Raw genomic sequence first — 22803 nt, forward strand, 5'->3', positions numbered from 1 at the left:
TGACCAATGCCAATTGCTAAGAAAAATCGTTTTCTTTATAAAGAGGAGACATTTTAAACTTACTGTATGGACAAAATTTAAATACACATTCTTAGGTTCAAATGCAATATACTAACTTCCTTATTTAAATTCAAATTTTCCATCGCCTAGTTGCATTAAATTTAATTAAAAAGTGTAATATACTATATCTAAGGACATACTGATTTACAATTGAAAATAAGACTATAAAAAAAAAAAAATCACATGCACGAGATATATATGTATGAACAAAGTTTGTCTACAAACTTGGTTGTAGCTTGATGTTACAACTCCAATTTAAAAAATTAACATGGTAATTGTAGGGACACGTTTTGCAGCCCGAGCCCAAAATGTATGGGATCTTGGCCCAATAAGCCCAGTACAATAAATTTGTAGAAAGTGGGTCAAAGAATTAGACCCTAATGAATTGGACAATGACTAATATGGATTTAGAGGACGATCAAACAAAAACAAGAAGCACTGATCTGAATGAATTCACTGTCCGAGGAGGTAAGTTTCTATATAAATCAATTAAATCGATTACAAGTATAATTTTGATTGTTACATTGTTCTCTCTCTATTTTCAGTTCCCCTTTCCATGAAGGATCTCTTACATTATATAGTTCCATTTGGACGATCTTGATCCTACACTTGTTGATCATTTGAGCCACCACTTGAGTGCTTGTCCCATTAGACACCCTTTTTGGCATTCTGTGAGTTATGGTTGTCAAGGCAACACTGTTCAGGGGTTTTCTCCACATAAATGTGGCCAGAAAGTTAGCTGCAGGGCATTCAATGCGGTGGTAGAAGCTTTCCTTTAGATATTTTTGAGTTCCTATCCTTCTTGTATGTTCTTGATGCACGTCCCTGTTACCAGAGCTTCCTGAAAGGTCATCTTGACTACCGAGATATACATTTGAGCTGTATTTAGCATATCCGATGAGATATTCCTACTTGGACCGCCCTCCCATTTATACGTTACTCATGAGATTCGGAGCTCGAATCATCCACTACTATTCATTCGTCCTTGGATCACTCATGCCTTCGGCTAAGGCCCAAGGCCCAATACATGATTTGGGCCCTTAACCCTACAGTAATATATTTCAAAAATTTAATCGTTAAATTGCAAGTTCTTAATATTCTTAACACATATATAAAATTTCATGTCAATCAGATTTTATTTTCTATTCAATCTATAAACTTATATTTTATATATAATTTTAGATTACGAAAACTTGAAATTTAAATATTTGATTGATAACATAGTCATTGATTTTTGATCTTCTAAAAATTTTACAAACATAGAGAATATGAAAAGAAAATATAATCCAAATGTGGATTAATCAAAATTCGTATCTAATAAAAAGATATTGAGTGGAGTAGTAGACTTAAACTACTACCAAGTTTGTTGCAAAAAACTTTTCAAATATATATATATATATATATATTACTATTCTCCATTTCGCAGCATGTATTGTGTAATAAAAATCTAACTGTTAAATTGTAAGTTCTTAATATTCTTAACACACATATAAAATTTCATGTCAATTAGATTTTATTTTCTATTCAATCCATAAAATTATATTTTATGTATAATTTTAGATTACAAAAACTTGAAATTTAAATATTTGATTGATAACATAGTTATTGATTTTTGATCTTCTAAAAATTTTGCAAACATAGAAAATATGAAAAGAAAATATAATCCAAATGTGGATTAATCAAAATTCGCATCTAATAAAAAGATATTGAGTGGAGTAGTAGACTTAAACTACTACCAAGTTTGTTGCAAAAAACTTTTCAAATATATATATATATATATATATTACTATTCTCCATTTCGCAGCATGTATTGTGAAATAAAAAAACTTTATAAATCTTAAATGCGACACATAAGATAATGGAAAAAGTTTGAAACTCTTCAAACTTCTTATATATATATATATATATATATATTTATTAAATGTGAATTTTAAAAATCTAATCATTACATTATATGTTCTTATTATTCTCCCATACTTGCAAAATCTCAAGAAGATTAAATTTTTAAATTTCAAAATTTGTATGTTAATAACATAAATGTTAGGACATATGTGTTACACATGTTAGGAGCATATGTTACTATTTTATGTAATTGGCTAATCTTTTGACAAAACGCATTTTACTTGTATTTGGGTAGATCTAGGATGTGTTTAATACTTCAAGAAATAAGGTTTCAAGTTCAAGTGTTAAAACCATACAAGTCTGTTCAAGATTCAAGTATGAAAAGTATTGTTCATTAAAACTCGACAGCTAGCATCTATCAAGCCTTGAAGAGTTGTTCCATCCCGTGGCTCGACAGCAGCTCAACAGATAGGGTATCTGTCGAGATTTATGAAGTTCAGTTTTTCAGGACTGTTTTTCATCTAATCCATGAATATATGTTTAGGCTTTCTTTTTTCACAACCCTAGACATATAAAAAGATTATTTTAAGGGCCGTCAAAGGTGACACAAGTTGCACAAGTGTTGAGCAAAGTTTGTTCATGCAAATTGTGACCGGAGACAAAATTTGCCTTAGTTCATCTTTCTTGTGAAGAAGCTAATGTGTTTGTATACCGTAGGGTTTTGTAACTAAGGAGCTTCTCGATCTTCATCGTTGAACTGAAGAACTTTGCAGCCAACAACCTTTTCTAGTTGGTAATTGAAGTTGCGTACTGGGAGCTGTGCATCAAAATGAGAGATTGTCACTACAGAACAAGTCCAATTAGGTATTGGGGTACTGTTTTTCATCTAATCCGTGAATATATGTTTGAGCTTTCTTTTTTCACAATCCTAGACATATATAAGGATTATTTTAAGGGCCGTCAAAGGTGACACAAGTTGCACAAGTGTTGAGCAAAGTTTGTTCATGCAAATTGTGACCGGAGACAAAATATGCCTTAGTTCATCTTTCTTGTGAAGAAGCTGATGTGTTTGTATACTGTAAGGTTTTGTAATTAATGAGCTTCTCGATCTTCATCGTTGAACTGAAGGACTTTGCAGCTAGGGCTGTCCAGCGGTTCTTTGACCCGTCCAAATCGACCAGGTCCGACCGACCCGCATCCCAACGGGTGAACCCGAAACCTGTAGTGAGTCGGATTCGGGTGTATTTCTTTCAAAACCCGATTATTCGGGTCGGGTAGTAGTTTAAGGAAGAAAAAACCCGTATTACCCGACCCGACCGATATTTAAAAAAAAAAAAAAAAAGAGTAATTCAGCACTCAGTTTACCCGTGAAGACTGAGTCACTGAAGGGTGCTGTCCAGGACTGAAATGAGGAGACTGATTGGACTTAAAGCACTCAGTTTTTTTTTTTTGTTTTACACGCTAAGTTCAAATCAGCCAAATTGCTCCTAAGATTTTTACACACAAAGCAATCATGGCCGTCCGATTTGAGCGTGATCAACGGTTAAAGCATTCAGTTTTTTTTTTGTTTTTTTTTGTTTTACATGCTAAGTTCAAATCAGCCTACTTGCTCCTACGATTTTTACACACAAAGCAATCATGGCCATCCGATTTGAGCGTGATCAACGGTTTTGATCCTTCTGAAGATCAACAAAATCATTCCAAGTTTCCAACACACAAAAGAAAATCCCACAAAATCTCTCTTCAGACTCTCAGAGGTGCAGAACGGCTAACCCTCACCTCACCTCAAATCATAATAAAAAATTTCCACTTCCCCAAGCCATGGCCGGTTACCCTCCCTCAGCCTCAAGAGACCCTCAACCCTCATCTCTTTCTCTTTTAAATAAATCTGATTTTTCTCTCTGTTCCACTTTTCTCTGCTCTCTAGTCTCAAGGGCTGATTCAAAATCTCTCTTTTATTTTGAAACACTTGACTTCAATGCAACTCTCCAAGTCTCCAACGGACCAAACACCAAACCTTGCTGGTTCTCATCTTCACACGTAACCCCGCTGAGCAGAGGATCGGAGTGTTATCGCTGGTCTGTCGCACCAAGGGCACCGTCCGCCGCCTCTCAGCCTTTAAGCACGGCGACCGCGGTTTTGCTTTCCTCGTCAACAGGTTCTTGTCGCTCAAACAACCTTAAAAATCTGTTCTTTCTCTTTTTTATTAGTTATTTAGATTCTTCAGTTCTGATTGTTTTTTAAAGCTTTTAAGATTATTTGATTGCCTTATTGTATAAAGAATGGTGAGGATTTAATGAATAATACAGACACCAAACAAAGTTTGTAACTTTTTGAAGTAAAAAAATATTTGAGGTGACGGATTGTGATTAGTGCTCAAGCACCTCCTTTCCATGTAAGAACACTGTGATGTTGAGGAAGTTTGTTCAAAAACCATTGGCTATGTGTAACTAAGCAAAGTTTAAAAAAAAAGAAAAAAAAAAGAAAAAGACAATGAGAGTCTCAGATTACTTCAACTGAAGTTGTGTCTATGATCTGGTTTTATAAAAAAAAAATAAAAAAGATTTGGGAAAATGTATTGGGCCTCTATGTTTTGAACAAGGACAATTTCTTTCAAATGCTTATAGTTATATCAGTTCTTAGTTTTGTCTTGACTCTTAAACAATGCATACTTGCAATTTAAATGAAATCATGAAGTGCCATGTAATTTACCTTGATACAGAACACTGAGTGTTAAATGAAATCAGTACTAGTGAAGTAAATTCTTATGCATAATGATATTTCTTATTTTACAAAGCTTCAGTGTATGTGATTTTGCCCTTTAAGAGGTCAACTACAATGATCTTTCTTAGTATTAGTTTTTTTATGGTTGTTTGTTTATGCTTAGATTTGATGTCTTTAGGTCATGGAACCCTCTACTGATGCCCCCCCTTCCCAAACAACACCCGCTGCCCAAGCTGGACTTGCTGTCCAAGCTGAACCTGTTCCCACTCCAACAAATGCTGAGGCACTTCCACCTAGACCTAGTGATAAAACCAAAGTGAGTGAGATAGCTGCTGATTGTGGTAATAATAGGAAAAAGTCTACTGCTTGGGATCATTTTGAAAAAATAAAAATGAGTGAGGGTCAATTTAAGGCTGTTTGCCATTATTGCCAAAAAACTTACCGTGCTAATAGTAAGGGTCATGGTACTACTAATTTATTGAATCATACACCAAACTGTGTTAAGAACTCTAATAGCGCTTCACTTAAAGGGCAACAAACCTTAGCATTTGAACCCAAAATGAATGGGGAGGAAGGGTTTAAGCTTGTACCAACAGCCTTTATTGTTGAGGCTTCTAGGAAGGCACTCGCAGAAATGATTATAATAGACGAGTTGCCTTTTAGGTTTGTTGAAGGGTGTGAGTTTCAAAAATATTCAACAACCTTACAACCTAAGTTGCAAATTAGGGATATCCCATCTCGTCAAACTGTGGCTAGGGATGTGATTAGCATTTATGGTGTTGAGAGAGAGAAACTAAGGGAAGCCTTGAAAGGTCGTAGGGTGTGCCTTACTACGGACACATGGACTAGTATTCAAAATCTGAATTATATGTCCCTCACAGGTCATTTTATTGATGATGATTGGAACTTGCATAAGAGAATTTTGAATTTTTGTCAAGTGGAAGACCATAGGGGGAAGACTATAGGTAGAAAGATTGAGATGTGTCTCCGTGAGTGGGGTATTGATGGCATATTCACCTTAACAGTGGATAATGCTTCCTCTAATGGTACTACCATTAAATTTTTACAAACAGTAACTAAAGATTGGAAGGGGACTGTTTTAGAACATGAGTTCTTGCACATGAGGTGTTGTGCACATATCTTAAATCTGATTGTGGGAGATGGTATGAAAGAAATTGATGCGTCCATTGCTAGGGTGCGTGAAGCAATGAGGTATGTGAAATCCTCACCAAATATAAATCAAACTTTTAGGAGTATTATGGAGAGATTAGGTATTGAATCCAAATGTTTACTAAGTCTTGGTGTACGAACTAGGTGGAACTCTACCTATCTCATGTTAGATACTGCTGAAAAATTTGAGAAAGTGTTCCTAAGAATGGACTTTGAGGATGATAGCTATTCTTCATACTTTTTGAACAAGGAAAATAGTGGTGGTTTGGGATCTCCTTGTGGGGTTAATTTTCAAAATTGTAGAACATTTGTGGGTTTCTTGAAACTTTTTTACAATGCAACTAAAAAGTTCTCCGGTTCTTTGTATGTGACTTCAAATACATTCTTTGATGAGATGTTTGTGATTCAAGAGAATATTGCTCATTTAATTAAATCTCAAAATCATCTCTTGAAAAACATGGCAACTAAAATGGAAGCTAAGTTTGAAAAGTACTGGGGGAAAGGGGATAAAATTAATAAGCTTTTGTATGTGGCTGTGGTGCTTGATCCAAGGAAGAAAATGAGGTTTTTGAAGTTTTCTTTTTCTGAAATTTATGGGGATGAAGTGGCTAATGAGATGGTTGACTTGGTGGGGAATTTCATGGCTAGGTTGTATGATGATTACTCTAGGGTTGATTCACCAAATGTGGTGCTACCAAGTGAGAATGAGAGGACACACATGGAAGGTGATACAGTTGGTTGTAGTGATCTGTATGCAATGGTTAATTCACAATATGAGCGGTTTTTAGAGGTTGAGAAGTCTATAGGGTGTAGCAATGAGATGGAAAAATATTTGGCTGAAAATTGTGAGAGTAGAAGGGATGTGAAATTTGAGATTTTGGGGTGGTGGAAAGCCAATTCAGATAGGTACCCAGTGCTGTCCAAAATGGCTAGGCATGTGCTGGCTGTACCTGTTTCTACGGTTGCTTCTGAATCGGCTTTTAGTACCGGAGGGCACATACTTGATCCATTTCGAAGTTCACTCTCCCTTCTCATGGTTCAAAATCTTGTTTGTGCTCAAAACTGGCTGCAAGCCCATGTCCCAATTTCTTTTCGCAAGTCAAAGGACGAGATGGAGGCCTTGGAGGATGAATTTCATGAATTAGGTAATATGTTTAACTTCCAATCTTCTTGTTTACTAAGTGTTATTAAATGTGTCATATACTTGAGCAAAATTTAATCTATTGTCTCAATTTTTTCTTTTCTAGTTTTAAATCAAGCAACAACAACAGCAAGTTCTAGTTCCTGTTCAAACAAAGGTGATACTCGTACCACAGTCAATATTGATGAATGATCACTGATTGGGTATGTTTCTGCCCTTATAATTTTTGTTCATATTGGTGTCCCTTTTGGTTATTTCGTAGCTGTTATTCTGTCTTTATATAGTATTGATAAATATTTTTCCCCTTGTATTGTAGGAGGATGGAAGGTCGCCTTTTGTATAGGAGGCAGTTTTTTTGGATATATTTTGAAGCTTTTTTGGACAGATGTGTAGCTTTTCTAATTATAATTATACATGAACTCTTGTCTTGCTTAGAGGAAGGAAAACTTAGCATCTGTGTAGGCTTTCCTCTCTATAAGTTATGGACATGTTAACTATAGAAAATAAAGTAGTTCTTTACTGCCTTAGGAAAGCTATTTTTTGGAAATACTTAATAGTATTTCATAGTTGTAACTTATTATGTATACTGCTGGGAATTGCCTACTGCTTTGGTAGTTTATTGCCTTGTGCAGTAACTGCCTTCTCTGCTGCCTCTATGACTTTATATATCAAATTATGAAGATGATGTATTTTTAGTAGTGCTTGTAGCCTGTGTGGTTCTGGAAATTTATTTGATGTGTGGAATGGTTGGTAGGTACTAGGTATGTTTTCACCTTGACAGATTGATGAATGTGGAAACAAAATGGTACTGCCCAGGCCTTAAGGCTTAGGCAATTTGGAAAATATTTGTTATAAATTTATAATGTGTGGATGATGAACAAGTGGTAACAAAATGGTAATTGTGTTTTATTGATGAATGTGGAAACAAAATGGTACTGCCCTGGCTTTAAGGCTTAGGCAATTTGGAAAATATTTGTTATAATGTGTGGATGATGAACAGGTGGTAACAAAATGATAATTGTGTATTTGTGTTTTTATCTGTTTGATTAATGCCTAGGTTTTACATTCTATTGATATTTAACAGGTATCCAGATTTTACTTTGAATTCATACTCAATGAAGGCCCATTTTACATACTTTGAATTGATAATGTATTGATATTTTACATTCTGGGAAGTATGAATTTGGAGTTTTGGACAAATTATAGTAGAGATGAAGGCCCATTTTAAAAGAAATTTAGTAAAAAACAGGCCCAATCTGATATGTTAAGATTCAAAAACTATTAATTCCTTGAAAAGCCCAATAATTTTGGCCAAAAGGCCCAAAAAAAATTAAATCCAATAAAATTTACAGAAAAGGCCCAATAAGAGGTCCAACCCGTCAAACCGATGATCCGACCCGTTCAAACCGATGATCCGACCCGGCGGGTTTAACCCATATTTCAATTGATTGCGGGTCCTTTTTTTAGTGACCCGACCCAATCGGGTCGAGTGCGGGTTGGGCCCAAATCCGGGCTGAATCGACCCGTGGACAGCCCTATTTGCAGCCAATAACCTTTTCTAGTTGGTGATTGAAGTCGCGTACTGGGAGCTGTGTATCAAAATGAAAGATTGTCACTACAGAACAAGTCCAATTAGGTATTGGGGTAAGGGTTCAACTGTAGGTTAGTATAAGGTATTAGGATTCCTTTACTTGTAATCACTTGTTGTGATAATAGTGAATTCTCTGAAGTGGTAACCTTAAAATCACCCGGTGGGATTTTTGCCGTGTAGATTTTCCCCATTCGTAAATAATCCACCGTGTCAATTTATTTTCCGTTGTATACTTAGTTTAATTGGTAATTTGTTTGTGTTACTACGCATCTTGCATGTTAATTTGATTAGTTAATAAATTTGACTAATTAATCAATTAATTCATCACAAAGGGTCAATACATTTTTTGGCCTATCAATAAAGAACATACAATCTAATGGTCAAATTTTCAAAATTCACATTTAATGAAAAAAAATAAAAAGAATTTGAAGAGTTTTCCTTCAAATTAGTTTGGAAAAAAAAAAACTTTGTAAACCACTCTCACACATGTGACACATCCTTTCCTAGAGTACTAATATATCATTGAACAGGTGCAGGATATAACTATCCACGGAGAGGAGTATGTCTGTTAAAACATCCAAACAGCCACCACAGTGTTCTTCGTAAATCCATTTTAACAAGTCACACTTCGAAGTTTCACTTCTTCACTCCCCCTCATTCTCCCTTCCATCCAAATAGGCCATAAGGCTATTGCTAAATTTACTATAAAGGCTTGCAAATGGACACGATAATGAATGTGTTTAGTGCCACAACAACATAATAAATGTTCTGAACTTTTTTTTTTGTGTGTGTTTGTAAGACTTATGTTGTAAAATTTGTAGCATCACTCATTTAAAATGTACTCTTCATTTTTGAAAGAGTTAAGCATGTTGAAACAGTGTGCAGACCTTTGGCATACTTGTATTGGAAATTTGGCTTAATTCATCCTTTTGTGGACCACATATAATTGAATATTTTCCCCCTCTTTCATTTTCTATCGATTTTCTCGAGAATTAAACAAGGTATTATTATGTATAATTTGAGCTGGAATTTTACAGTAGTATCTCTTTATTATCTTCATTTTGATAGCTGATTTGGGTTTGAATTTTTATTTTGCAATTATAGAGTTCCTAAAATATTTTACATTCATTTTTAAATGAGTGGATTAGATTTATGATGTACATTTTAAGAAAATATTGACTATCACCATTTTGGTATCTATTTAAATTATTGATGATGTGCCATTAGCAATCCACTCAATTCAGAACAAATAGATAAGATTTTAGGAAGTCCATGATGAAGTTAGCCTAAGAACTCTGGAGGATTCTAGACATTGGTATAATCAGTGTGTTAGCTTCAATGATCAATAGTTTGTGTTTGAATTGTTAAATGAATTGAAACAGGTATACAATCTTATTAATGAGTTTCAGATATTTCTGGTGAATTTGAATTTTCCACCTCTACAGCTAAGGACTAGGTTGACTTATTGTTTATGTATTGGAAGCTTAGCATGTAAAAGGACTCTATCACTAGAATGATAGTCTCAATGTTGTAGGGGAAGAAATGGGCACCCAAATGCCTGCATGTAGCGATCGTACAAGGACAAACTGGACACCAGCAATGGAGTGCTATTTTATTGATCTTTTATTAGATCAGGTGCATAGGGGGAATAGGATGGGCCATACATTCAACAAACAAGCTTGGACTGATATGCTGACCATGTTCAATGCCTATTTTGGATCCCCATATGATGAAAAGGTCTTGAAAAGTCATTACACTAATTTGTGGACTCAATTCAATGATGTAAAGAGTCTACTTGATCAGAATGGATTTTCATGGGACGATACCAAACAAATGGTGGTTGCCAGTCATCATGTTTGGGATGCTTACATCAAGGTGCATTAGTTTTGTTAATGTTTAGATTTGATCTACAACTTTGGTGTCATAGTGAGTGGTGACTTGACATTATATACATGCAGGCTCACCCAGAGGCACAGTTTTATAGAAACAAAGCCTTGATGAACTTCAATGATTTGTGCTTGATATATGCACATACAACAGCAGATGGAAGATACAGCCTATCAAGTCGTGATATAGACTTTGATGATGACATTCAAGGAGTGAATACTGGTGTGTTTTTATATCCTGTCATGGATCAGCAGAAATGATGCATATGCCATTGGCATTGGAATGTATGCTATTGGGTTTTTTTGCTTAAATTACTATTTTTCATTGTGATTGATTTGGTTATACTATCTAATTCTTTATTATTTATTATTACTACTATTTTATTCTAGAGAGTATGCATAAAACAAGCAAGGGCCATAAGCAACAACCCCCCTCCCCCTTTTTCTCATGAGTCTATCCAGAGATAGATGGGACTCTATGCCCCTTAGAATTTAATAAATTTTGAAGTAATAATGGCCTCTTACCATCTTTGAAATTTGTACATTGCAATCTCTCTTTTAGCCAATCTTTGGGCAGTCAACCATGGTCTGCTTTCCACAAGAATCAGAATTGTGGTTACTGCTGATTTTGAGCTTATCCAATTATGACCTAAGTAGTACCTAATGATAAGACTTGTAGTTGCTGTTGTATTGCAAACCTGTCTGTATTATGGGGAAACAAGCACCTTTATTCCTATCCACGGAAAAGGGAAAAAAATGTTGCAGAGAAATGAGCACATTGTGCTTGGCTTTGTTTGAACACTTGGTTGAACTCGTCCCGATGGTTTATTTTTTGGGAAGTTGCATATCTTACTTCATTTGATAGCTAGGAACTGGGTGCAGCAAGATTGATTGAAATTACATATGTTCTATGTTAGCTTATAGTAATGAGCATTCAAGAAGTATAATCTGTTTTTAAGGAATAAAAACTGCTTTTACTGATTAGGTGTAGCAATGAATAGCCTTGTACCGGCAAGTAAAGAGCATTCAAAAATAGATTAGACACCAGCCATGGACCGATATTTTGTCAAACTTTTGCTGGACCAACTTAAAAAAGGCAATAAGATCTGTAATACATTCAATAAACAAGCATGGAATGATATGCTCACCTTGTTCAATGGAAAATTTGGCTCTAAATATGGAAAGAGTTTCTTAAAACACCGTTTTAAGAAATTATTGAAATATTATACTGATGTGAAGAGTCTACTTGAGGTAAAGGGATTTTCTTGGGATGAAATTCAACAAAAGATATCAGCAGATGATTATCTATGGGATAATTACATCAAGGTACACTATCATATATATTTGGTTATTGGTATTCATTTTTACTGTATTTCATTTGTACAATTGCTGATGTAGGCACACCCAGATGCACATTCGTATCGTAGGAAGACCTTGCTAAACTATTGCGATTTGAAATTGATATTTGGAAATGCAGTAAGCAATGGACATTGCAGTCATTTATTGCAAGGGAGAAACTTTGAAGATGATATCATACAGATCAAGATGGGTGAGGTTCATTTCTTGAATAAAAAGGAGGACCTTTAGAGGGAACCTGTATTCTTGAGGACACTCCTCTCCAATTTATTAGTATAATTCTGTTTACTTATCGAAATAAAAAATGTGGTTTTGTCTTTATACATGCCACTTTGGATTTATTGATAATCACAATTAAGACTTTGGTTAATATTCGGATGTCCAGTAGGTCTTTAAGCTTCACAAAATGGAATTTTATCAGATATGTTTAATTAGAGAGATTCGTATTCTGTATAACAGTTATTTTTTTTTCTCATGTTTGCATTCCTTAAATGAAAATTTGATTTATAGGTTCTAGTTTTTTCATTACGTGCCTGTAGGCATGCCCAGTTCATTAAGATCCATGAGATTTTAAATCATTTTAATAATTTCTTTAAATTTTCTGTTAGGGTTAGGACAGATTTATTGGGCTGTGGATTTTGTTTTCGACCCCATCTCATTGCTATTCGATGATGTTGAATTATATGAATTACTGCTTGTCAATGGATGGCAAGTATAATGTTCTTTTAGCTTAATTTATGTTTAAAAGTCTGAAACGTTTTGATGAATGAGAAGTTATCTATTATCCTTATAAATCAGTCAGTTTTACCTATCCTGTAGCTGAAGAAAAGGAGGGCCATGCCTCTTCTGATAGTGAATGTCGGAGAGCAAATTGGACATCAACAATGGATCATTACCTTATTGAATCGTTACAAGACCAGGTGCTTAGAGGGAATAAAATTGGTAATGGATTTGTGGTCGAGGCATGGATTGAAATGGTTAGACTGTTCAATGCAAAATTTGGATCTCACCATGACAAAGATGGTCTGAGGAATAGATACAAACATTTAAGGGGACAATATAATGATATAAAGGTTCTTCTTGATCAGAGTGGGTTTTCTTGGGATGAAACAGGAGAAATGGTAACTGCTGAGGATTATGTCTGGGATTCTTATACCAAGGTGAATTTCTATTTGCTCATTCTTGTATCCTTTAGATATTTGTAGTTTTATTATGTGACTTATGTATAAAATATGCAGGTGCATCCTGATGCTCAGTCATATAGAAATAAATCTGTTCCCAGCTATCACAAATTATGTGTTATATATGGTGAAGAAGTTTGTAATGGAAGATATCGCATTTCGACATGCAATGCAGATCTTGACAGTGATGAACCAGAATTGAGAATTGGTAGGTTTCTTGTTTCCGCAGCAAGAGCTTCCCAAATAATTTAAGGAAGTTATTATCTGCTTATTTATTGTCTTAATTTCTTTGTTGTGTTCTTAACCTGCTATATCAGTCTCCTTTCAGTTGCATTATTTCCTTATCTTTCATTGCTATCCTAATTCTGATGTACCAGAACCCATGCAATTATCATTCTAAATATTTCTACATGGTCGTTGACCAGGATAGACAATGCTGATCTATCTAACTTTGGCTAAAATGAGAGTGTTACCACAGCATTTAATTAAAAAAAAATGAAGTATAAGTTGTCTCATTGGACTTTTCATCTTTGAAATACATATTTCTTATTGCATGAATTAACAAAATCTTTGCTTTGTAATAGGGGAGGATATGAATATTCAATGCTATGCAAACAGTGGTTGTTCGACAACAGATTGGACACCTTCAATGGACCGTTATCTCATAGATGTAATGCTAGAGGAAGTGCATAAGGGGAAGAAGATTGACTACACCTTCAACAATCAAGCATGGATAGATATGTTTATGTTGTTCAAGGAACGATTCTCATTACAACATGACAAAGATTTTCCGAAAAGTCGTTATAGAAGTTTGGAAAAGCAGTACTTTGATATGAAAAATCTTCTTGAACAGAGACGATTTTCATGGGATGAAACACAGCAAATGGTCACAGCTTTTGATGATGTTTGGGATGCATATGTGAAGGTGCTTTGTCAACTTATTTTAGTCTTAAATGTCAGTTTGAGTATACATAGCTATTGGCTAAGACTTTGTTTATGTAGGAAAACCCAGATGCAAAACCATGCCGAATCATGCCGATGCCAAATTATAATGACTTGTGCTTGATTTATGGAAATCCAGCTTCTGATGAACGGTGTAACGAAGCACGTCAAGATCTAGGATGTAATGGTTTTGGTGAGATTTTGGTTCGACAAGCTTATAAGCAATCTCAGCATTTGCCTATTTTTTCCCTCTTCAAGTATTTGGTCTTTAGTCAATGAGCAATTAGATATATGTGTTCAATGTGTCTGGATACATTTACCTGTGCTATTTCATATTGCATTGATTGCAATAGCATTTTGTCAAGATATGTTTAAATGCTTTCTTGAACCAAGGGAAAAAAACAGAAAGAGAACAAGTCCCTACTACCTCTTTAATATGAAACATAGTGATCATTGAAGTTAAAAGAAAATTTTTGTTTTTTTGTTTTTTTAAAATGAGCAAATAAAGATTACTTTTCCCCATATTTACGTTATTTTATAATTTTCTGAAGGTGCCAGACTTAACAATAGCTATCACCAAAGAACTGATTGGACACCATCGATGGACCGATATTTTATTGATCTAATGTTAGAGCAAGTTCGTAATGGAAGTATGGTTGATAAAAAATTCAACAAGCTAGCCTGAAGTGATATGATTGCAAAGTTTAGTGCAGAATTTGGGTCTCAGCATGACAAAGATGTCCTAAAATGTCGTTTTATGAGTTTGAGGAAGCGGTTTAATGATATGAAAACTCTACTTGACCAAAGTGGTTTTTCTTGGAATGAAATGCAACAAATGATACGTGCTGAAGATGATGTCTGGGATGCTTATGTCAAGGTGATATTTTCTTCTGAATTTCCATTACATAAACATTCTTTCTGGTCCCAACAAACTTATAGATAATTTTTGTAGGTACATCCTGATGCAAGAACATACCGCAATAGAACTCTCCCAAATGTCAATGATTTGTTTTTGATCTATGGAAATGACAACACTGAGCAAAGGCAAAATTACTCTGATCACTTTATGGATGTTGAGGACTATGAGCTGGGAGTAAATATTGGTCCCTCTCTCTCTCTCTCTCTCTCTTATTACAATATTACCTTTAGGTAGACAAGATTGGTACAATCAGTTAAGGACTTCTCAGAAAATGTTTGAACTACACGTGTGATATTAGAGGAGGACCATCTAAAAACTGCACTAGCATGTTTGATTTACAGGTGCAATAGTTGTCCATTTGCTAGTATAATTACTATAAATAATTTGTCAATTTTGTTGTTGTAATAAGTATTAATTTGTTACTATCCATGCAAAAAGGAAGTTTTAATTTGATGCTAGTACAACTACTTGACTCAATTTTCCTGAAAGTTTAGTACAAAAGAACTGAAATTTGTCCATTTCAAGTAATGTTTGAAGCTATTAATTTTGTCAAACAGTATGAAACAACATTATTATTACTTTTTTTTTGGTACTGTATGCCTCCAGAATAAATCCTCTCATGTAATGACAGTTATTTTTAAATTTGTAGGTGAAGAGGATTACCAGTCCCCTGCTATGACAGCTATTATTACAACAACTTTGTTGTTGTAATAAGTATTAATTTGTCACTATCCATGGAAAAAGGAAGTTTTAATTTGATGCTAATACAATTACTTGACTTAGTTTTCCTGAAAGTTTAGTACAAAAGAACTGAAATTTGCCCATTTCAAGTAACGTTTGAAGCTATTAATTTTGTCAAACAGTATGAAACAACATTATTATTACTTTTTTTTTTGGTACTGTATGCCTCCAGAATAAATCCTCTCATGTAATGACAGTTATTTTTAAAGTTGTAGGTGAAGAGGATTACCAGTCCCCTGCTAATAATGATCCTCTGAGGATAAATTGGACAAGGGAAATGGACCGTTATTTTATTGTCCTTATGTTAGAACAGTTGCACAGAGGGAATAAGATTGGTCGTACATACAATGCTCAAGCTTGGACCTGGATGAATGCATCATTTAGTAAAAATTTGGATTCCTTTGTGACAAAGATGTACTAGAAGATCGGTATTGGAGCTTGAGGAATGAGTATACGGACATCACAGATATCCTCAATCATAATGGCTTTGCTTGGGATGGAATTCGCCAAATAATTACAGCTGATGATGATGTTTGGGAAGCTTATATCAAGGTGCTATTTTTTCTTATTTGTAATGTTGCTAGGATAAAGGGTTATCTCTTTTTGTTTCCCTTGGTTATCACTAAAGAGCACTAAGTATGCCACAGTATGGTAAACATGTGTGCGTGCACACACATTCTTTCTTTCTCTCCCGCTTGATGAAATGATAAACAGTCTTCATGAAGTAAACTATATGCTAGTGCGTAACGTAGGGTGCAGAACATAATCTTATCGATAGTTGAACATTGAACTGTATAATTTTGATCAGCTTTTATTTAAAAATGGCATTTTGCAGGATCATCCAGTTGCAGTTACATACAGAGATAATATCTTGGGTGATTATTGTGATTTGTGCTTGATTTATGGTAATGAAAGTCAGCATAGTAGATCAAGTTATTTCGACGTAAAAATGGAGATCAACACCAACACCCTGGGGATGGGGATTGACGATATAATTGGAGAGACGCTATCTCCAGCTATTGAGTTTGAAATATCTCATCAGAAAAGAAGGCGAAAATTTGCTCCTTTGTCAACCTCAGCATGTATCCAAAAGGTTAGGAGAACCATCAAGAAAGAGACACAAGAGGCAGTTGAGGGGAAGCCATGTGTAGTAAAAACATATTTGGGTACTGAGGAAGACAAAGACTACAGCTCAATAGAATGTATAGTTGCAGCACTTCAAACCGTTCCTGACATGGATGATGAGATCTTCTTGGAGGCTTGTGAACTTTTAGAAGATGAGAGAAAGGCCAAGATGTTCGTGGCCATGGATGTCACAGCACGGAGGAAGTGGTTATTGAAAAAGCTTCAACGGTAGCATCTATTTTTCTTGTTAATGTCAGATATAATTTTGGTACTTTTTTGTTGGGGAGTTTTTCCAATGTAAATCAGATCCTATATTAATGTAAAGGCATTTTTCAATGCAATTTCCTGTATGATTTCCTTATTGAAATTGGGAAAAAAAAAAGGGAATTGAACTTGCTTTTGCTGGGAGGTCCTGCACATGGTGATGGTTGATTGTAGCTGGATTTATGGTTGATTGCCTGGAATGTTGATGAAAAATACATTCTCAATCGATATTTTTCCCAAAACAAAAATAGATTGAAGCTTTAACATGTGTTGCACGTTTACATTTTTTAATGCATATATGACATAAAATGGACTTATTTCTGTCCAAATTAGGGCATAAAATTTTATCTACAAGTGAAAAGGATTTCTTGCCATTTAGCTAGCATATTGATATACAATAAATCTATAAGCACTAAATCTTTTAATTGACTTTTCACACATCCCCTTTCCCTTTTTGAGTGTGGGGTCATTCTACCGTACCCCCCCAAAAAAAAGGGGGGTACGGTACCCACCTATATCTGAGCCGTTAATATCTTAGGGTTTTGATCTTGTCCGTTGATATAATTTTAAAGGTTTTAGGTTACCGGTTAAACAGGTTTTAAATATAAACAAAAAAATTAAAACATTCATCAGCCTTTTCAGCCTTTCTCCTGTCTCACGTTTGCGTCTCTACCCAGCTCTGTTTGCCTCCAAACCCTCAAATCGTTTGCTCTGTTTCTCAAATCGTTTGCTCTGTTTTTCTCTCTAAACAAAACCCTCAAATCTTTGATACCACATCTGCGGCGCAACCCACAAAACCCTCAGAGCCCGGCGCACCCACAAACACTCAGAGCCCGGCGCACCCACAACCTCAAATCGGAGGCGCTTCTTCTCATCCAATCCACTGGTCGGCGCCGCTCTCTAGCTTATTCTCTTCCAATCCATATTCAAATCAGCGGCGCACTCATATCCAATCCAACTCGGCGGCGCTTCATCTCTTCCCGGACGACTCGACGGTGCTTCTTCTCTTCCATTCTAAATCGGCGGCGCCACCCACAATATTCAGGTTCTCTCTTTACATATGATTAACGCTGATATGGGTTTATATTATTTCTCTAAACTTTGTGGGTTTATGATATTATTGTTTTGTTTAAGTTTCAGTTCTTATATATTTGACAAATTAATCTTTACACGGCTTGTCAGTCCACCATTGATTGCCTGGATCACTACTGCCATGTGAAACCAAATTGTAATTAGGTTACCGATGCTTTGGCAAAGGAATCCTGGGTTGGGCTAGAATTAGAATGTCAGGTTTGGGTTGAAGACTTACCTGGGGACATTATCCCCCTTTCTCTGTTTGATTAGTTTTCTCATGTTTTAATAATAAAAGCATCGGTCTGTCTCACAGACTGGTTTCTCAAAAAAAAGAAAAAAAAAAAAAATCTTTACACTTTTGAGTTTGGAATGTGAGACGTGGGAACCCTTATCCATAAGTTGGGATAAGATTAGATTTGGTTGGTAGTGTGGGGAGGACACGATACTATGAACCTACGGACTTAGGAGTTTTTTTTTTTTTTTTTTTTTTTTTTTTTTTTTTTTTTTTTTTTTTTTTTTTCGACCACCTTGGCAGTAAGAACACCAATTTCAGTGTTGGTTTGTGCTATTTTTTTGAGTTGGTTTCCTATTTTAGAGTTGGTTTCTCTAAAATTTAGAATTTGAAAGAAGCTTGGTGAGTTTGCTCAGAGTTTCAGGAGCAGATATTTTATCTGGATGATGTTCACCATAAATTGAAGTTGTAATAAAAACAGCCTTCCTAATTAGATCATCTCCTGTATCAAAATTGTGTCCCTCTTTTAGCATTAGTTTCTACTTTCTACTTTCTAGCAGTGTGGCTCTACATAGCCCCTTGAGAATTCTTCTGTCTTTTATAAATTTTAATATCAAAGCCCTCTGTTCTGCATCAATTATTTTCTTTCAAATAAGAGCATTTGGCAACTCAAACTTACATTGTTGAAAGAGGGAGTACATGGGAGTCATTCTCTAAGCCAATTCAAGAAGATCAAACAAAAATGGGATGAATTTGTTATTGATGCCACCTCTGTTTGATTCCTTGCTCAACTTTCTCATTCCTTGGCCTTGCTTATTTGGATATTTGTTGATGCCTTTTTTTTTTTTTTTTTTAATTTAATTTTTTTTTTTTTTTTAAAACTACACTATCAGCTGTTAAATATCATTTTATTACCTTTTTTTTTTTTTTTCAAATTTTAAATTTTAAATTTTTTAAAGTTGAAAAATCATTTCAACGCTTTTTCCTCTACTTGATGAAAAAGCTACTACTAAGCCAAGGCCTAGGGGTGTTGAATACTGAATAGATTTTGATGATTTAGCAGGTTTTGCATAGGTTGATGCTTTGGCTAAAACAAGTGCATTGTAGTGAACATCAACTAGTTTATAGCTACAATTAGATTCGAAACAAGTTTGTGGGGAGTAAAATTAGCAGTTGTCAAATTTTTGAGAATATGGTCTTATTCAGAAACACTTCTTGATTGACTTCACTGCATTTCCTTAGTTACTCTTCTAATTAAAAAAGTATTATTTTAATTTTTTCACTTATTATCTCCATTTTTTTATTTTTTTTGGTATAAAAGGAATTCATCCATAACTTGGTTCTTGTGCCAGGCATGCTTATGTTATGATAGTGGATTGTTGTTGTATGTGTAAGCAAGCTGGGGAATCTATGATCACTTATTGTTAAATTGCTCTATGGATAGAGATCCATAGTCTTTCATTTTATGCCTCTTTGAGGTGCAGTGGGTTATGCCAAAGAGGGTGTAGATTTGTTGGCATGTTGGAAGGGGTAGTTTTCTAGGCAGAAAAATGGTGATATTTGGAATGCAATCCCTGTGTCATGTGGATTATTTGGAAGGAACAAAATAACTGGACATTTGAAGTCCTTGAATGATTAATGTTGGCTGTGAAGTTGATTTTTCTACATACTTTGTATGATTGGATGGCTCCCACAAGTGGTCATTCTGTCTATAGTTTGCTGGATTTAGATGCACCTTCAGTTCACAACCCGTGTATTTGATGGTGTTTCATCTTTGCTCTTTTTTATGTGAATAAAAACTTACTTAAAGAAAGAAAAAAAAATCCTGATAATCTTTTGGGACTCTATTTTTTGAGCTCCTAATCACTTTTCCTCTTTGTATCTTGAAACCAGTTGGACTTTTTTTCCTCCACTATGAACATGAGTACCTAATGTTCTTTTATAAAGTACACAGTGATGAAAGACAAACGAAAAATTTGCAACAATAAATTAAAGAATAAGAAAATAAAGGATGGGACCTAGGATTTAGCACCTTGGCTTGCTTGGATTCAAAACCAAGTGAAAGAAAATGCTAGGGGTCAACACCTAGGGTTGGCTAGGGTTGGCACCAAACAATTGAAATAACACTAGTGAAAACTTTATTATCAATTAAACTTTGTATTATAAAATTGAACCCAAGGCTTCTTAATAGAGTTCCAAAACATTGCTTACAAGAAAAGAACTTTAACTCCTGATCCATATAGGAAAAGAAAATTACTAATTAAGAGATTGGGCTTAGGTCTTTAGGCCCAATTGATAGTAGACTCCTTATATCTTGTGTCCACATCACACAAATTTATTTTATGTTTAGTTTCAAAATTCACCTTCTGTCTAGTTTCAAAATTCAACCGTGAAATGAATTTACTTTTTAATGCATGTTATTGCTTACCTTTTTTTTTTTTTTTTTTTTTTTTTTTTTTTTTTTTCCATGTTATATTGCAATAGGAGTATGGGGAGAGCGAAGAACATTGAAGAGCAAGATGCCATTGAAGAGCAAGATGCTCCCCAAGTTAGGCCCCCGAAAAGACCACTTGGAGCATTTATAATTTATTAGTAAGATTCACATAATTCAGTATATATTCACTTGTTTTATTTATCCTAATGTTATATTCAAGAAAGTGAGTTTTGTTCAATTTGGATTTTTAGTAAAAAGCAAGTAGAAATGATGAAAGCTGAAGGCATTGTCAAGATAAGCAAAGCTGTAAGTTGAATAATACTTATATTTTTTTAGGTTATTATTATTTTTTAGTTCACATATTCATGGACATCATACTTGAGTATGAAAATCTAAAATTACAGGTTAAGGATGAGATTACAAAAAAGTGGAATAATCTTGATGACGACTCTAAATTAGAGTATAGGAGGGAAGCACGTGAGAATTGTGAAAATTATGCAAATTTAAAACATAATATTCCTTGCAAACCACGTAAAGTAAGTATTTACCTACGAAACTTTTAGAATGCATCACTATGTATTAAATTTCGTTATTGAAAGTTCAAAAACGTGTACAAAAACACCTTTGAACGTTTAGACCCCCAAATAACAACTTAATCAATTCAAGCAATATGTCAAACAACTAGTGTGCGGAAACTTAACATATGCTATCAAACGAAATTGATTAAATACTATCTAAGCCATAACAGATTAATATCCACAGCAGATAAATAAAAAGGCAAAGATAGAGAGGAAGGAAGATGCAAACACAAAGACAACACGCGATGTGTTATCGAAGAGGAAACCGAAACCCTCGGCGAAAAACCTCTCCGCCGCCCTCCAAGCGGTAATCAATCCACTAGAAAATATAGTTGGGATACAAGGACAGCAATAGACCCTCCAAGCCTAATCTACCCAGTGCACCTAAGCCCTCCAAGCTTCTTGCTCCAACGAGGTTGCGCCGAACCTTTTTCTTTTCTAGCTTTCCGGATTCCGCTACTAGACCGTAGCATCAACCAATGAAGATTGGTTCCTTCCTAACTGCTTCTCAGAAATCCAAACAACAGACTCACAATGATGATGATGGTGAGAACCTGGTTTGGTATAAAGCCTCTCAAGGATTTGACAATGGAGAGGAAGAGAGTTGAGGAATTTGAAGAGTCTCTAAGGTATAGATTGTGTGTGAATCAATCTAGTTTTTCTCTAGGGTTTCTCTCTCAAAATTCTCTCTGGAAGCTCTCTTTCAATCGTGGGTAAAAGGGGTATTTATACTGGAGTGGAGAGGAATGTGAAACGTCAGGTTTTTACAAAACAGGGGTGGCTCGCGGCTTGACCTCGCGGCTTGACTAAGTCGCGAGATCCAGTCGCGAGATAACCGTATGGCCAGTTGTCCTGTTTTGTCCTGTAGTGCTCCAGCTAGCATGACTGTTCATCTTCCAGCATGCTTGGCACGTGTGCTGCTTCTGGCGGCTTGCAGCCGCGAGTCACCCGCGAGTCCCAGCCGCGACACTCTGTTTTCTTGCACACTCTTGAGCAAACTTCACTCTATCTCACTCACTACCCTTACATCAAACCCACCTAAATACAGGGTTACTAAATGCTGAATTACAAGCAAATTTGGCACGGAATAAAGCCAATACGATGGTTGAATAAATTCAACCTTACAGTTATAAAACCCTTTTTATTCATTTTATAATGCAGGTTTCATTAGATACTCAGTGTACCCTTGGTCGCGTTCGTTCGATGGTTAACAAATTGAATCTAAGACAAAAATCTGTCATTCAAGAGTTAGGGTTTGGTAGTTTGTTGGATTTAAAGTTTATAAATTTGGATAGAGACTTATGCAAATGGTTAATTGATCATTTTGACCAAAATTCATGTGCATTGGATATTTGTGGTAAGAGGTTACCGATTTCCACTGAAGATGTAGAATATATTTTAGGAATAAAATCAAATGGGGTTGATATATCTATTGTTGGGAGCGCAGAAGAGATAAATCATATGTGCCAACAATATGGATTAAATGTGGAAGGGGATATACCAATTAAGCTCTTAGAGGATGAGTTGAATAAGATGGAAACAT

General features: G+C 35.1%; 5 protein-coding genes across 7 annotated transcripts; all 5 read left to right on the forward strand.

Moving 5' to 3' along the window:
* Positions 1-4807: 4807 nt before the first annotated feature.
* Positions 4808-7015, forward strand: LOC115980150 (zinc finger BED domain-containing protein RICESLEEPER 2-like). Its single transcript, XM_031102430.1, has one exon. It carries the CDS (start codon positions 4808-4810, stop codon positions 7013-7015), a length of 2208 nt encoding a protein of 735 aa, XP_030958290.1.
* Positions 7016-9946: 2931 nt separating this feature from the next.
* Positions 9947-11967, forward strand: LOC115981472 (L10-interacting MYB domain-containing protein-like). Of its 3 annotated transcripts, none has more exons than XR_004089360.1 (4): positions 9948-10403; positions 10487-10637; positions 11400-11740; positions 11813-11967. XR_004089360.1 is itself a non-coding variant. In XM_031103636.1 (3 exons), the coding sequence occupies exons 1-3, from the start codon at positions 10071-10073 to the stop codon at positions 11839-11841; spliced, it is 513 nt and encodes a 170-aa protein (XP_030959496.1). In that variant the 5' UTR covers positions 9947-10070; the 3' UTR covers positions 11842-11960. The 3 variants fall into 3 exon arrangements, 1 of the variants encoding a protein (XP_030959496.1); XR_004089361.1 differs by having other exon boundaries at positions 11892-11967; XM_031103636.1 differs by lacking the exon at positions 11400-11740 and having other exon boundaries at positions 9947-10403; positions 11813-11960.
* A 687-nt stretch (positions 11968-12654) lies between these two features.
* On the forward strand, positions 12655-14172 carry LOC115980151 (L10-interacting MYB domain-containing protein-like). The gene is made up of 4 exons (XM_031102431.1): positions 12655-12930; positions 13009-13159; positions 13536-13876; positions 13954-14172. The coding sequence occupies exons 1-4, from the start codon at positions 12655-12657 to the stop codon at positions 14170-14172; spliced, it is 987 nt and encodes a 328-aa protein (XP_030958291.1).
* On the forward strand, positions 13540-15523 carry LOC115980152 (L10-interacting MYB domain-containing protein-like). Its single transcript, XM_031102432.1, has 5 exons — positions 13540-13876; positions 13964-14086; positions 14445-14770; positions 14846-14996; positions 15462-15523. Exons 3-5 carry the CDS (start codon positions 14585-14587, stop codon positions 15521-15523), a joined length of 399 nt encoding a protein of 132 aa, XP_030958292.1. The 5' UTR covers positions 13540-13876; positions 13964-14086; positions 14445-14584.
* Positions 15524-15941: 418 nt separating this feature from the next.
* Positions 15942-17066, forward strand: LOC115981473. The gene is made up of 2 exons (XM_031103638.1): positions 15942-16105; positions 16389-17066. Exon 2 carries the CDS (start codon positions 16503-16505, stop codon positions 16908-16910), a length of 408 nt encoding a protein of 135 aa, XP_030959498.1. The 5' UTR covers positions 15942-16105; positions 16389-16502; the 3' UTR covers positions 16911-17066.
* Positions 17067-22803: the final 5737 nt, after the last annotated feature.

The sequence above is a fragment of the Quercus lobata genome, chromosome 3 (assembly GCF_001633185.2).
Source record: "Quercus lobata isolate SW786 chromosome 3, ValleyOak3.0 Primary Assembly, whole genome shotgun sequence".
In the NCBI taxonomy this organism is placed as follows: Eukaryota; Viridiplantae; Streptophyta; class Magnoliopsida; order Fagales; family Fagaceae; genus Quercus; species Quercus lobata.